The 16720-nt window shown below is 41.1% G+C and overlaps 1 protein-coding gene across 2 annotated transcripts in view; it reads right to left on the bottom strand.

The window, feature by feature from the left end:
• Positions 1-16720, bottom strand: part of rab28 (RAB28, member RAS oncogene family) — a 100991-nt gene that overhangs the window by 33278 nt on the left and 50993 nt on the right. For both annotated transcript variants that reach the window (XM_062040079.1, XM_062040080.1), the window contains exon 4: positions 16269-16398. In XM_062040079.1, coding sequence (XP_061896063.1) covers positions 16269-16398 — 130 coding nt within the window. The remainder of the gene's footprint in view (positions 1-16268; positions 16399-16720) is intronic.

Below are 16720 nucleotides of genomic sequence, written 5' to 3'. Positions count from 1 at the left end.
TACGGGAGGCACACAGGTAACAGGTGGTGGTGCTTCAGCTGAGGAAGTGTCAAGACTGAGGCCCCTTCTACACTAAGGTTATCCAGGGTAAATCCCACCTAACCTTATCCTTGTCCACACACACACAATGGTCGTTTAAGACCCTCTCCCCCCCTCCGTCCGCCGACGCAACTCGCCCTAATACGCATGCGCGGAAGATGCTTAAAATTCTTAAATTTAACTTATCTGAACAATATCCAGTGTTGTGGTATTTCAGTTAACTGGAATCCAGTGTGCTGTGGGGCCCTATTGTAGTGAATCACACCTGAGCCATTATAAATTAATCAAATCTTTTTTGGACACGATGTGACAAACAACATTTTACAACAATCAATCTCGAGATCTAGATATCTGGTCAGGACACTCCTCACTCTTTTGCCTTCACCTTCATTGTCCATTCCTTTTTGGTGACTTTATATACTCTGGACCTAGACGTTGAGTCCGCAACATACAGTACATGGCGGAAAATAACTGATACAGTCTGCTTTGCCAGTCCAAATGCATTCAATGTTTTCCGTAGTCTTCCCTCGACGGCCAGGTAATACAAAGCACGCGCTATCTTTTTTATCACATCCACGGGAGCCCGCATTCTCGTTGACTCTCCTTCGACAAATGGACAAACTTTTTCGGTAAGTAGAATCACAGCTGACCTGGACATTCGAAAGTTGCCGTCTGAGAAGTGTTGTATCCGAAACAGCTGCAATCGCTTTCTCTTAAGGCAGGGGTCAGGAACCTTTTTGGCTGAGAGAGCCATGAAATCCAAATATTGTAAAATGTATTTCCGTAAGAGCCATATAATATTTTTTGTAACACTGAATACAATGCTTGCATTTTTAAGTAAGACAAACATTTTTAGAATATAATAAGTCTCTTATTATTTTTAATAACATTGTTATTCTGAAGCTAACCAATAATAAATAACATACTTCTTACCATTAATGCGACCCTCCTGTACCCCAAAGGACAGCTGGGGTTGGCTGAGCCACCCACAACCTTGAACAGGTGCGGTAGAAAACGGATGGATGCATTAAAATGCATGATAATGTTTTATACTTTGAACGTTATTTTTAACACTGTGATTTCCAGCGGATTTATTCATTACTTATCGTGTTAAGCAATGTCAGCTAAGATTTATCTGAGAGCCAGATACAGTTGTCAAAAGAGCCACATCTGGCTCGCGAGCCATAGGTTCCCTAACCCTGTCTTAAGGTATTCATGTGTGATTTCCACAAGCATCAGTACAGACGGAAGGAGAAACACGGGCATGTCTGGATAACTCGCCTCCATATTTCCAGTGGTTACCTCCGAGTTACGAAACCGCTTTATTATGAAGCTGGCTGTGGCGCGGTCTTTCTGGCGTCACTTCCTCTCTGAACTCAGTTTGTAAACGATCAATGAGTCCATACAAAGCTAAGAGCCGGCTCAGTTTGTAAACGATCAATGAGTCCATACAAAGCTAAGAGCCGGAGATTCAAGAAATACACGGCGCACTTACCTGTGTAAAAAATTGTCAGAGGGGAACTAGGGCTGGGCGTTTTTGGCCTTTTTTTAATTTCTCGATATTTTTAGGCCATGTCACGATACACGATATATATCTCGATATTTTGCCTTAGCCTTGAATGAACACTTGATGCATATAATCACACCAGTATGATGATTCTATGTGTCTACATTAAAAAATTCTTGTTCATACTGCATTAATATATGCTCATTTTTTTAACTTTCATGCAGAGAGGGAAATCACAACTAAGTCAATTGACCAAAACTGTATTTATTAAACAGTTATTAAGTCTACAACCGCATGATCCTAAACAGGGTCCGGCATGCAATCGACCCTCACCTGAGAGTAAATCAGAACGGCTTTCGAGAAGGACGAACAACTACAGCCCAGATCTTGGCACTTAGGAGATTGATTGAGGAGGTGAGGAAGGACAACCTGACTGCAGTCCTATGCTTCATAGACTTCAAAAAGGCATTTGACTCGATACATCGAGGCACGATGGTGAAGATCTTGAAGGCATACAGTATTCCTCCGAACCTACTCCGAGCAATAGAGTCCATATACGCAGGAACAAGGGCCAGGGTGGTGACCCCAGATGGCAACAGCGAGGAGTTTGACATCCTGGCTGGAGTTATACAAGGGGATACACTAGCCCCCTTCCTCTTCATCATAGTCCTTGATCATGCGCTCAGGAAGGCAATAAATGGGCGAGAGCAGGAACTTGGCTTCACGCTGACACCAAGGAAGTCGAGTCGACAACCGGCAGTGGTCCTGACAGACCTTGACTATGCGGATGACATCAGTCTGCTCTCCAACAACGTGGAACAAGCACAAGAACTCCTACACAGGGTAGAGCTAGAGTGCGCCAAGGTTGGCCTTAGGCTAAATGCCAAGAAAACTGAGGTCATGACCTACAATGTTCCACCAGAACATCAACCTCTGATAACAGCAGGAGGCACTGTGCTGAAAGAAGTTGAGGACTTCAAATACCTGGGCGGATGGGTCAACTCAACTGAGCAGGATTTAAAAGTGAGGAAGGCACTTGCATGGAGGGCCCTGAACGGCATGACCAGTGTATGGAGCTCCAACCTCCCCCGCCAAATCAAACTCAGCTTCTTCTACGCGACAGTTGAGTCCGTTCTCCTCTATGGTAGCGAATGCTGGACCCTGAAGCCAACCCTGGAGAGGTCTCTGGATGGTTGCTACACCAGGATGCTGCGTGCAGTGCTTAACATCAACAAGAGTGCGCACGTAACCAACAGAGTCCTCTACAGGGGAATACCAAGGGTGAGCGAGAAGATTGCTGTAAGGAGAATGAGACTAGCAGGGCACTGCCAAAGGCATCAGGAGCTGCCAGCCAGCAAATTGGTACTGTGGGAACCAACACATGGGCATCGGTCAAGAGGACGTCCCACACTAACATACGTGGACATACTCAAGAAGGATGCAGGAGCTCAGAGTACCAAGGAACTGGCCAAATGTATGGAGAATCGGGATGACTGGAAGCAACGATGGAAGGCTCGTCTGAGGACGACCTAGAGAGAAGCAGTGGCACAAACATTCATGTCATTTCAAAACAGAAAGTGCAAGATTGTCAGAGACATTTTAAAACAAGCTATTAGTGCACTTCTGTGCATGATGTCACTAAGATGACATATCAAAACAACACTAAATTAAAGTATACTTTTTGTACAGAACGCCACTACAATAGTTAAAAACAAATAAAGTGCACTTTTGTGCATGATGTCACACAAGATATGTCAATAACTGTCAAATAATAAGGAGCTGCATAATAGGTTCCTGCGGACGTTATCTCCTTCTGTTGTTGACTTTTTTTTCATACGGTGTTGATCTGGAAATAGTTGCTTCAGCATTTTGTTGGTGTAGCACCGGCCGGAGATGTTGACATGCGGAGTTTCAAGCACTCTTTACTCTCTAGCGGGTGACTTTTCAAATGATGCTACATTAGCAGTGGTGCTACTTTTTGTAGCAACACTTTTGCCGCATAAATGTTGAACATATTCCCGCTTGAAGCCAAACCACCGCCGGACGATGGATCCCGTGCTGTTTTTCTTGGGAATTAATTATTCCTCCATTTGTTCTCTCTCTTGTATTACCACCCGCACCTCACCGTTAGCATCACAGCTAACGTTACCATGTCGCTACCTGTCTGCTCCGCGGGAGCGTGTGACGTTGCACACGTGACGTGTGTAAGAAGGTGCGCTTGGTTTATGTCTCTGTGAGAAGGAGAGACAAGAAAGAGTGGGAAATGCACGCAGTGTAATGCCCGCAGCTAAAAGCAACTACGTGAGAACGTATACTCGAATATCACGATATAGTCATTTTCTAAATCGCACAGAGACAAACCTGCGATATATCGAGTATATCGATATATCGCCCAGCCCTAAGGGGAACCTTACACAATGGTTTAGTGTGGCTGAAACGGGGCTTAGGCTAAATAATTATACGTTTAAGGGGTTATCCGGCTTAGTGTAGACATAGCCTGACAATGTTGGTGGCAAACTTGCTTCAAGGCAAGATTCATGTTTTTGCTTGGACTCTCCCATGGAGGGAAAAAGTGTAATGTAAGGTAATGGCACGCAGAGAGATCTGCATTCAAGGCAAACGTGCCCATGCTGTTTGATACAACAGCGACACAGCCAATGAAAAGACTTGACTGTGAGTGAGGGCGACCAGAGCAAACGTCCACACATGAGAAAGAGATAAGGCTGAGTGTCTATCTGAAAGAGTTAGTGTTTGTGAAGGTGCAAAATAGAGACACTGAGAGCGCATCAAAAGGCACAAAAAGCTGAGTCGGTAAAACATCAGGGAAACGGTAAGGAGTTTCTCATGGAGGACAACGAGCGAATCGGCCGCCAAGGCCCTGTGAGCAAAGACCCTGTGAGTGATGAGGAGGGGTTAAGAGTACTGAACCCATTTAAGTCACCCAAATAGGGGCTGTGCGAGGCTGTGATTGATGGTCTCGAAGCTCCTGGGGGAGAGAGATCACTGGAGATGGGAGGGACCTTTGCGATCACTGCTCAATAAAAACAAATTGGCTTGATAAATGTTGCACGTACTAACACAAGCAGTACAAGGACATTTATATCAGGTCCCATGAACGATATATCATGTGGAAAAGGGCGACGTGGCTCACATGGTAGAACGGCCTTCCAGAAACTTGAGGGTTCCTGGTACGAATCTGGCTTCCACCATCCTACTCACTGCTGTTAAGTCCTTGAGCAAGACACTTCACCCGCCTTGCCTCCAGTGCAGCCCATGCTGGTGTATGAATGTTTGATGGCGGTCGGGGAGGCCTTTGGCCTAAATTGGCAACCACACTCCCATCAGTCTGTCCCAGAGCAGCAGTGGCAACAAATGTAGCTTACCACCACCATAGTGTGGATGTGGAGTGAATGAAATATGAGTTGTGAGTGTCACACGTTTGGGTCAGTAGAGTCTAATCTAGAATTTCTTTATTATCCGTTTTATAATTATAGAAGAACCCTAATAATTTGAATGCTGATGTACATGTCGGAAACTGACATTAGGAAAATTAGGTCCAATCGCTATAAAGCAAGATTTCCTTTTGAATTGACTCTATTATGAAGTTTTAAATTATGTTCTGAGAGTAATTTGTGTCACTTAGGCCGGTTTAAGAGCACCAAACGTGAGAAAAATCTGTCATCTCCCTTACTTGTTTGCTCCACTTTTGAGACAGGAGGCATGTAAACGCTTGCTTTTGACATTTTTATGACGCTACGAAGGAAAAGCCTCCTTCTTCCGATCCACCCATAGCTAGATGAGTCTAACCCATGTATACACACCTTTGGATTGTGGGGAGGCTGCAGGCTTCACTACACATCTTAAAATAAAGCCTGGAGACCTGCTCCTAAGACAATAAGATAATGCTGCTAATAAATATGGCTGCAATTTTAGCGCTTTACCTTCCACAGCTATCTAGCATTGCTAACGTTTGTGTCCTTAATGAACCTCCAGGTTCTGTAACAGCTTCTTCCCTCAAGCCGTAAGACTCTTGAACGCATCATAATTAAATTATCCCCTCAACTCCCCACAAAATGGATTAACTCGCTGGAATAAAAAAGACAATATAACATACATCCATAAACGTGGCCGCATGTGAAAAAGTGCAATATATTTATCTGTACAGTAATCTATTTATTTATTTATATATATTTATTTATTTTATATATATATATTTATATATATTTATTTATTTATACATGCACCTTATTGCTTTTTTATCCTGCACTACTATGAGCTTATGTAACGAAATTTCGTTCTTATCTGTGCTGTAAAGTTCAAATTTGAATGACAATAAAAAAGGAAGTCTAGTCTTTATGCTGCTGTATGTCATTTATGGTATCAATTACGTAAAAGGGCATAAGGTGCATAGTAGCGTTTTTTGGAGCCACATAATTTTTGTCGGAGACATAACATAGCTCAGTAGCATTAAAGCTACACATTAAACAGCATGTTCCCAGTAAGGCTTAGTAAAATCACTTTTAACTGCCTAAATACCAGCATCAAGGCTACATTTTGGACTTAAATACACTTTAGTAAAGCTTTAGAGATTTATTTGAACTTGCAGGAAATTTGTACGATACGGGACCGTCACAGTTTGACTCTGAAACTGATTTATTCCATTTTAATCATTTTAGAATAATTACATTTCTATCATTTCATAAACGAAATTAAACAACCAGAGTCCCAGTTTAGTTTGAATCACTACAACATTCCTCTATACACAATTCCATATGGTGTCACACTGGACCGCACTCTTAAGATACATTTATAGTATGTTTGGACAGAACTTAGCATTCCTTCAGTCCTCACGTACCCAGCGGCAGCACAAGTGTGCCGCTTTGCCCAAAGGCATGTTTGGATTGTGTGCAGAGTGCGTTCACGGGCAGCCTCATCCAAATATTTCACTGGCTTCCCCTCTGAATTGTTACAAGTGGTGCCATTCTTCAACGCAAGCATCTGGGCAGCGCGTCAGGGGCGAGAGCGTGAAGCGTGCCGGTGGTGCCTCGGTGAGCACATGGATGGCCACGCTGAGGTGAAGAAGAAAAGGGAGGTTGTTCCCTGGGACTAGCACTGCCATGCAAAGCAGCGGTCGGGCCAAGGTATAAGGAAGGAAAGGAGGGGACATCATCATGGAGAAAGTGGTCTGACCCAATGGTTGATTACCGCAAATTACCTTGAGAGAGGACAGTGTTCCAATTAAAACAGAGGATAAGCCAACCATTCTCACTGCAATGCAGCCTCATGGTTGAGCTTCTGGAATGCAACAAACAACACCCCTCACATTTCGTTTTGGACAACCATTCCTTAGGACGCCATGCAATGTCCATAAAATGTATGGTTGGAAGAGTTATCTGTAGTAGAATGTCGCCCAAATTTAGTCGATGACCTCTGACGTCTCACATAATCTTGTGGATGTCTGTGGCAAAGAAAATTCCCCTTAGACCAGGGTTGTTAACGACAAACTGAGGCGACCAGATTTCTGTTTCGAGAAGTGGCCGGTTCGGCTTAAAGCCCCCTCAATCGAGTGTATACACATGAACCGGTTGTGCCGAAGTAGAAATCAGTTGAGGGTTGTTGTCTTTGAAAGGACACGAGAGCCAATGGCTGTCCGTGAAAAAAATTATGAGCTTGTTACGTTACTTTCGTAACTGGAGACGAGAATAGACGTAGACACATGGACCGGGCGTCGCGCGAGACTAGCAATCAGTAGACGGTTTATCTTTCAAACAAGGCGAGAGTCACGGCTGCCAGCCAAATAATTACCCGCACGTCAACACGAGGACCGTCTCTGTGTTGTGCCGTCTGTGAATATTGTAACATACCAAGCAATGGCGGCTCAGACATGTCTTTCTTTACTTCACAATGATATTCTCTATTGATATGAGATGATATTCAACTGTTATGTTCCATCAATGATTCAGAGTTTCACTTTTTATCTGAGTTCTTGGAGTGTGTATCCTGTATTGAAAACTGGTTGTCCTCAAATTTCCTCCAGATAAATTCAAACAAAACGGAAACTCTGATAATGGCTCCCGATAAAAAGATCCCCCTGATCAAGAACTCCCTTGGTGCTCTGGGTGCATCTGTTAAAAAGCAGCCTCAGAAACCTTGGGGTTGTGTTTGATCAGTCCATGTCTTTGGAGGGATACTGTCGTCAACTGACTAAAAACGTTTTTTTTCATGTCAGAAATATTTCTAAAGTGAGAAATTTGTTGTCAAAATCGGATCTCGAAATGATCATTCACGCGTTCATTTCGTCTCACATTGACTATTGCAATTCGCTTTTCAACAAAGGGACTTCCGACTGTACAAAATGCAGCTGCCAGACTTTTGACCAGTACACCCAGAACAGCCTATATCACCCTCGTTTTATCCAGTCTTAATTGGCTTCCAGTTAAATTCCGCATTGAGTTTAAGATTTTAGTCCTGACATTCCGTGCGTTGCATGGTGGGGCCCCTCAGTACATCACTGACTTGCTATGTATGCCCCTACTCTTCAGGGCGCAGCCTCCGGTCTTCAGGCCAAGGTCTTCTAACGATCCCAAAAACTTGTTTTAAAACCCGTGGAGACCTGGCATTCCAGGCTATAGCTCCCAGACTCTGGAACAATTTGCACCAGTCCCTCCGTGATCTTGACTGTGTTGAAACTTTTAAGAAACATTTGAAAACTTCTCTTTTTAGTAAAGCTTTTCGTTAATGCACCTTTTAACTATCATTTTTAATCCGCTTTGCATCCTTTTTATGGTGTTGCCTCTGTTGTTTTAAATTTAATTGTTGTTTTACTTCACCAATTTTTTGTACAGCGCTTTGTGATTTTATCTGTGAAAAGCGCTTTATACAAACCTGTTAACTGAGTGTTGTTAAAAGGAAAGGCCATGTAACACAGTGGTGAACATGCCCTTTCCCAACTACTTTGGCACGCGTTGCAGCCATGAAATTCTAAGTTAATTATTATTTGCAAAAAAAAATAAGGTTTATGAGTTTGAACATCAAATATCTTGTCTTTGTAGTGCATTCAATTGAATATGGGTTGAAAAGGATTTGCAAATCGTTGTATTCCGTTTATATTTACATCTAACACAATTTCCCAACTCATATGGAAACGGGGTTTGTAAATAAAAAAGTACTTTACTTACTTACTTACAAAATGCAACCTTCTCGCACAACGGGCTCAATCTCCGTATCACGCTCTCTTTACCGGCAACATTCAATCGACCTTTCACCTCCACAACACGCATCACTTTTCATCCTTGTCCAGGAAATCCCGCCACCCAGTCAAGCCATTGGCTAGAACTCGTAGGCGTTCTAGCCAACACTGACTTGACTAGTGTAAAATAAATATTTTTGACACTTGTTTGCCTTTTTACTTTGTTTTACAATCTTTGGGGATATATGTTCTGTTCTAAAAACCTGAAAAATACTGGAAGCATGTCACTTTTATATAATGTGTTTTTTCAGTTCATGATCCTAGACTTAGTTTGGACAGATCTAGTCTGAGTGCTTGGTGCCAAAGTCCTAAGTGTTTATCCTCAAACATGAAGCGGAGTATACGTATGCGCAGGAAGGAATTATTTTGTTCTTTTGTCCTGTAAAAAAAAATGTGTCCATCGACAAATGTTATTTATAGAATCGAATCGTTCATACACTAAATCCAATCGCATCAAATCATTGTTTAATAAATAAAGTGTTTTTGAATCGCATCGTAACCCACGTATTGTGATGCAAATCAAATCGTCCATCACAAAGAAAACTACATACTCAGCTCAGACAATCTTGCATAGTCTTCCCTGAAAAGTGGAAAGTGTTACAGCAGCCAGTAATGGACCAACCCTCTATGTTTGACGTGTAACAGCCACATTACTCACAATTATTTTGGTACCGGTACAAAATGTTTTTCAATACTTTTCAGTACTTTTCTGTACTTTTCTAAATAAAGGGGACCACAAAAAATTGCATTATTTTAACAAAAAATCTTACGGTACATTACACATATGTTTCTTACTGCAAGTTTGTCCTTAAATAAAATAGTGAACATACAAGACAACTTGTCTTTTAGTAGTAAGTAAACAAACAAAGGCTCCTAATTTAGTCTGCTGACATATGCAGTAACATATTGTGTCATTTATCATTCTATTATTTTGTACACATTATTAAGGACAAGTGGTAGTAAATGAATTATTAATCTACTTGTTAATTTACTGTTAATATCTGCTTATTTTCTGTTTTAACATGTTCTATCTACACTTCTGTTAAAATGTAATAATCACTTATTCTTCTGTTGTTTGATACTTTACATTAGTTTTGGATGACACCACAAATTTGGGTATCAATCCGATACCAAGTAGCTACAGGATCATACATTGGTCATATTCAAAGTCCTCATGTGTCCAGGGACATATTTCCCGAGTTTATAAACATAATATAATTTTTTTGGAAACGAAAGAAGATTTTGTGATGTTAAAAAATATCGATGTAATCATAGTAGTATCGACTAGATACGCTCCCTACTTGGTATCATTACAGTGGATGTTAGGTGTAGATCCACCCATGTCATTTGTTTACATTGTGTTGCCGGTGAGCTACGGTGTGTAGTGAAGCATGTTTAGCTATTCCTCGTCCTGCAGAGATGATACTTGTAAGAAACTCACTTTATTGGTCGCCATGGAGACGAGGATTAGTGATTTAGAAGTAGCAACAAGACTGCAGACTGCGGATGGACTTCAGCCGCCAGCTAGCTAGCCATGTCTTAAGCACCTCTTCCTGAAGGCGTTTCAGTGTTATAACTTCACCTTTAGCGTTAGTTTTTAAGCCAAAATGATTCCGTTCTCCCTTTTCTGTCTACACACATTGTCTGCTTGTAAGTACTCTGTGATTGTGCGCTGCCGAACATGCTCGTAAACCAGCAATGACACAACGTGACGACAATTGGGGGCGGGGGTGTGGGGCACAGGTAATTTTTAGAGGCGGTATAGTACCGAATATGATTCATTAGTATCGCGGTACTATATTAATACCGGTATGCTGTACAACCCTAGTTGTCCCCATACCAATATTTTGGTACGGGTACCAAAATGTATTTCGATACTTTCATTTAAAAAAAAAAAGGACACCACAAAAAAAATCATTATTGGCCTAAATTTAACAGAAAATCTGATGATAGATGTAACACATGTTTCTTATTGCAAGCAAATAATGTTGGCATTAAATTACACAGTGAACATACAACTCCATGTTACGTGATTCAATCAATTAAGTGAGAAAAAAAATTGTTCTTTCAGCCAGCTTGAAAAATTTCTCATGTATAAGCGATGTGAAGGAGCCTAGAATTTATTTTATCTAAATGTTCACAATATTTTAGGGTTCTTCATGGGAAAAGCTTGCAATGTATTAAATCCATAAACGGCTATAAAATTGTAAAACATTGAGTAGATGGCAAGTCATTGTGACGTAGAAAATCCCATATTTTTAACAATTTCATAGGAGATACCTCATATTTTCTAAATGCAAATGTTGTTGCTCCCCTGACACGCAGAATTAGACACACATAATAAAGGAGTGTGTGAAATCCCCTGATGTTATTTGGCGCTAAATTAACCACAACATTAGTGCCGCATAAAACACAATGTTGCTACTGGTCCGATGCTTCCTCATAAATTATGTTTTTAATTCAAGCCTTGTCCAGCTGTTTACTGACATATACTACTCATGTTTAAATAACTTTTACTGCAAATCCGCTCCAAATATCACTTATCGGCCTCCTTGACCACTAATAATTCGTATTGGCCCTGAAAAAAACCATCTCGGTCAATCTCAAATTTTGGGTGATATTGCACATTTTTTCAGTTCAGTTCCAGTTTATTTCGAACATGCATACGATACTATGTAATGCATCACATAATTCCAGTTGTTTCATTACAGCACGTCCGAAAAGGAGCCCGAAAAAGCCGAGCTTATTTATTCTTAACCCTTTTCAAATCACAGCAATCTTATCCCATTTCCTTGTTCTCTGGTTGTAACAGAACAGTGAATAAATACATAGTAAATCAATAATATACCATAGTAAGTAAACAAATATTAAACAATCATTACTTTTTTTTTTTTAAAGTTAAAAATGTTAATCATAATTGTTCTTCTTTGTACTTTGTGAACACTTGTAGTTTGAACAGTCTCTTGAACTGAATCATATTGGTACTTTGTTGGATTTCTTTGGTTAATCCATTCCATAATTTAATCCCACATACGGATATACTAAAGGTTTTAAGTGTTGTACGTGCACATAAATGCTTTAAATCAGATTTTCCTGTAAGGTTATATGTCTCCTCTTTTGTTGAGAAGAATTGTTGTACATTCTTGGGTAGCAGGTTATAGTTTGCTTTATACATCATGTTTGTTGTTTGCAAATGCACCAAATCGTTGAATTTCAATATTTGTGATTCAATAAATGAAGGGTTTGTATGTTCTCTCTATCCAACATTATGTATTATTCTAATTGATCTATTTTGTAACACCGTTAGTTAATTAGCTTTGCATTTGTGGATATTTCCACATATTTCTATACAATAACTCAGATATGGTATCACTTGTGAGCAGTAGAGAATATGAAGGGATTTTTGATCCAGAACATATTTAGCTTTCTTCATTATTGACTTGTTTCTTCATACTTGATATTCATATTTCTTACATGAGATTTCCAGTTAATTTTATCATCTATTATTAATTAAATTAAAGTACCAATGATTGTCACACACACACTAAGTGTGGTGAAATTTGTCCTCTGCATTTGACCCATCCCCTTGATCACCCCCTTACACCCACAAATCTGTTTTCTTTTACCCTTTCAATGGCTACTCCCTCTATTTGTATTTGTGTTTGACTTTCCCTTCTACTGTTACCCAATAACATTATTTTAGTTTTACTGAGATTCAAAGAAAGTCTGTTTTTATCAAACCGCCTTTTTAATTGGTTCATTTCTCCTGTCATTATTTGTATTAGCTTTTGTGTGTTCTCTCCTGAACAAAATACAGTTGAACACACAAAAGCTAATACAAATAATAATTTGGGTATGGTGCCAATTGCAAGTAGTTAGACGGTCATACATAGGTCATGATTAAAGTTTTATGTCCAGGGACATATTTCCTGACTTTAAAAACATTTTTAAAAAAAACACTAAAGATTTTGTGATGATAAAGATATCAATGTATCGACTGTATACGGCTCTTGTACTTGGTATCATTACAGTCGATATTTGTGTCGATGCACCTATTTGTTTACATTGAGGAGCGCTCGCTTGCTGTTAGCGAATAGCTATTGTATCCTCCTACGATGTGTAGTTAGTAGGGATGTCCGATAATATAGGACTGCTGATATTATCGGCCGATAAATGCTTTAAAATGTAATATCGGAAATGATCGGTATCGGTTTCAAAATTATCGGTATCGGTTTCAAATAAGTAAAATTTATGACTTTTTAAAACGCCGCTGTGTACACGGACGTAGGGAGAAGTACAGAGCGCCAATAACCCTTAAAGGCACTGCCTTTATGTGCCGCAATCACATAACATCTGCAGCTTTTCACACACACAAGTGAATGCAAGGCATACTTGGTCAACAGCCATACAGGTCACACAGAGTGGCCGTATAAAGAACTTTAACACTGTTACAAATATGTGCCATACTGTGAACCCACACCAAACAAGAATGACAAATACCCAGAACCCCTTGCAGCACGAACTCTTCCGGGACGCTACAATATACACCTCCCGCTACCACCTAACCCCCCACCCAACCCCGCCGCCCCCCTCCCCCATCTCCCGAATTCGGAGGTCTCAAGGTTGGCTAGTATGCTCTAGTATACTCTGGACTAAAGCTGTGTGCCTTCATTGTTTTTGTAGCTGTTGTTTTGAGGCATGTTTAAAAAAAATAATAATAATGCACTTTGTGAAAGTCAAAGTATAGTATTTCCCATATTATCTCAGGGAGAGCATGTCCCAAATTCCAAGCTGTTTTGAGGCATGTTAAAAAAAATAATGCACTTTGTGACTTCAATAATAAATATGGCAGTGCCATGTTGGCACTTTTTTCCATAACTGGAGTTGAAGTTGTTCTCTTATTTTGGAAAACCTTGTTTTTGATTGATTGATTGATTGATTGAAACTTGTATTAGTAGATTGCACAGTACAGTACATATTCCGTACAATTGGCCACTAAATGGTAACATCCGAATACGTTTTTCCACTTGTTTAAGTCGGGGTCCACGTTAATCAATTCATGGTAAAGTTACATTGTTTAATGCATCCAGCGGGGCATCACAACAAAATTAGGCATAATAATGTGTTAATTCCACGACTGTATATATCGGTATCGGTTGATATCGGAATCTGTAATTAAGAGTTGGACAATATAGGAATATCGGATATCGGCAAAAAAGCCATTATCGGACATCCCTAGTAGTTAGGCATGTTTAGCTATTTCTCGTCTTGCAGGGATGCTTTATTTGTCGCCATGAAGGTGAGGATTAGTGATTTAGAAATAGCTAAAACACTGTGGACGGCTATTAGCCTCAGTGTTTATAGCTCCGCCTTTATCGTTAGTTTTCAAGCCAAAATACGTCCATTCTCCCTCTTCGGTCTCTAGCTGTTTCTGCTTGCAAGTGGTCTGTGTGTGTTGACTTGCGACATGCGCCTCGGCTCGTATGACCAGCAATGTCACCATAACGCGCCGTCGTGTCCATGAACAAAAAAAATTATCATGTCTTGTGATCATGTCCAGTTTAGTTATGTTCTGTTTGGTTAGTTCCTGTTTTTTATGCATCCTAGTTTGTTTTGTCACCATTACGACCATTAGCTTCACCTGTCTCACGTGTTGGACTCGTGCACCTGTTTTCAATCATCACATGACTACTTAACCCTGTAGTTGCCTGGTAGTCGGCCTGGCGTCATCCCTCTGATTATGCTCATTCCATGTCATAGTTCCATGGTTTTCCAAGTAAGTTTTTGTTTATTCATGTCACGTTTAGCGAGTCTTTTGTTTCTTGCCCATAGTCTACGTTAAGTGTAGTTTTTGTTCTTTAGCCAGTTTTGTGTCTCCGCCTTGTGTGCGCCTTTTGTTTACACTTTTGAGAGTAATCATTAAATCATGTGTTTACCTTCACGCCGTGTCCGGTTCAATTCTTATGCATCTCGGGAAAACAATCCACGCAGGAAACTGCACCATAGTCCATGTCGTGACAAAATTAAAGTATTGGTATTTTTCAAAGGCAGTATAGCACCTTTTTAAATAGAACCCTACCCCCAATACGGACATAAAATGTATATGACTATCTTAGGCTTTCACCTCAAGTTGATTTAAATGGAAATGTTCACGAGTGTCAAAACTCCCCCTGAGACCGGTCTTCACAGACACATAAATGTTGTTTTTACAAGCTCCTTCTTGTTATGTCTGTACGTCTATTTCGGGTTTGTTGCAAACATGTTGCCCAACTCGTCCCGTATCATGGGAACGCTTCGGAAAAATCAAACGAGATCTCAACTTCGAAAGAATGCTGCAAAATCACATGTTCATTGTTGTTGCTGCAAAACCAAGAATCCCAGTTGGGAAAAAAACACAAATATAGCATGAAATGTAAAAAGACACGGGCCGACTGGTAGATTGCTAAATGCAAGTGTGTAAATGTGGAGACAAGACGAAGCCTTCAAGTTGTCTTAAAAAAATTGTCTAAAGGAGGGCTGAGAGATTAATAAAGTATCAAAAGGTGATTGATGGCTCCTAGTGGGGCAATCTGTGTGGGATTTTCTATTTTTGTCAAAACACACATGGGGTAGTCTGGAAAATAGCGCTATACAAGGAGGGGGGGGTGTGCACACCACTTAAAAATTACAGTGCAGGCCTGCTAGCCTAAATAATAGTGGCGCCCAACTCCAAAGCCAGCGATTCAGGTGAAGACAAGAGAATGTTTCTGGACAGAACAAACTTCGAGTGTGACCTGTGGACCTGTTGAGTTAACATTCGCAGGCTGCCGGTGTACGTGCAGACCGCACTCTAGCTAGCTGTTCATCATCGGCCATCAAGGTGCAGAATCACACACTGACACTTCACCATAACACAGCAGCAACCAGGACAACACATCTGTCAAATGGGATGTTTAAAAAAGAGTCATCATTATTACTCATTATTTTGGAGATGGCGGGACGGGTGCGGGCTGATAACGGCCTAAGCTGTCTGGTTAACATCGACCTTGCTTTGTCGGTGGAGCCCACAACTTGGGAACGGGAAGGCTGTTGATGAGAGGAGCCTCTGACCGCGAGACAGGGGGCAAAGATAAGGGGCGTCCCGGTCTCTGATGGTCCGCGGATCCTAAATCATCGCCGTTGACTCCCCCAGAGTTCACAAACATCAGCACTCCCATCGCTCTGAACATGGGGTTCCCTCTTATCGACGGACTTATCCTAAGCAAGATCGTTTTTCTGGCGCTCCAACAAACCCCGTCAAATACTCACTCCTCCGCAGACAAACACAGGCACAGAACATGAAATATGGGAGAGAGTAAAGAAAGCGGAGGAATCCACAGACCCATGTGGAACGATCATTTGCCTACTTTATTACTTACTTGTTTTGCGACACGTTCTCAAGCAGTAGTGTGTCCAGACTTTTGCTTTGTGTGGATTTGTATGTGTGACACTCACTTTTGTTTCCTACCAGCGAGATGACAGGCTGGACGTCAGATTCCTCGTTGGCCTTCTTGACCATGCTGAACCAGTCCTCCAGATTCTCAAAGCTCTGGTAGTTGGTGATGTCGTACACGAGGAGAACCCCCTTCATTGGAGAAGAACAGTGTACTGTATGTGGAATTTCATTTACCATAGGCGACAGCTTTACACATTGGTTAGTAATGGGGGTGAAATGGAGGTTAGGTTATCTCCACATCAGTCCATGTCTGGGCCGACAAGGTGAATGTTTCCACTATGACTGCGCCGTGCAGCATGACTGAAAGGAGCATTTGTTGCTTTTTGTTCTGCAGACACGCACTGTCGCAACCTGCGTGGTTGCTGCCGACAGCTCGGGCTGCTAGTAGTAGCCAACCGTCCCCTCCAAACAGTACATGATTGATTACAGGATGCACGGGGCGGAACAATAG

This window comes from Entelurus aequoreus, linkage group LG28 (genome assembly GCF_033978785.1).
Source record: "Entelurus aequoreus isolate RoL-2023_Sb linkage group LG28, RoL_Eaeq_v1.1, whole genome shotgun sequence".
In the NCBI taxonomy this organism is placed as follows: domain Eukaryota; kingdom Metazoa; phylum Chordata; class Actinopteri; order Syngnathiformes; family Syngnathidae; genus Entelurus; species Entelurus aequoreus.
This window is presented reverse-complemented; position numbering and strand designations above follow the sequence as displayed.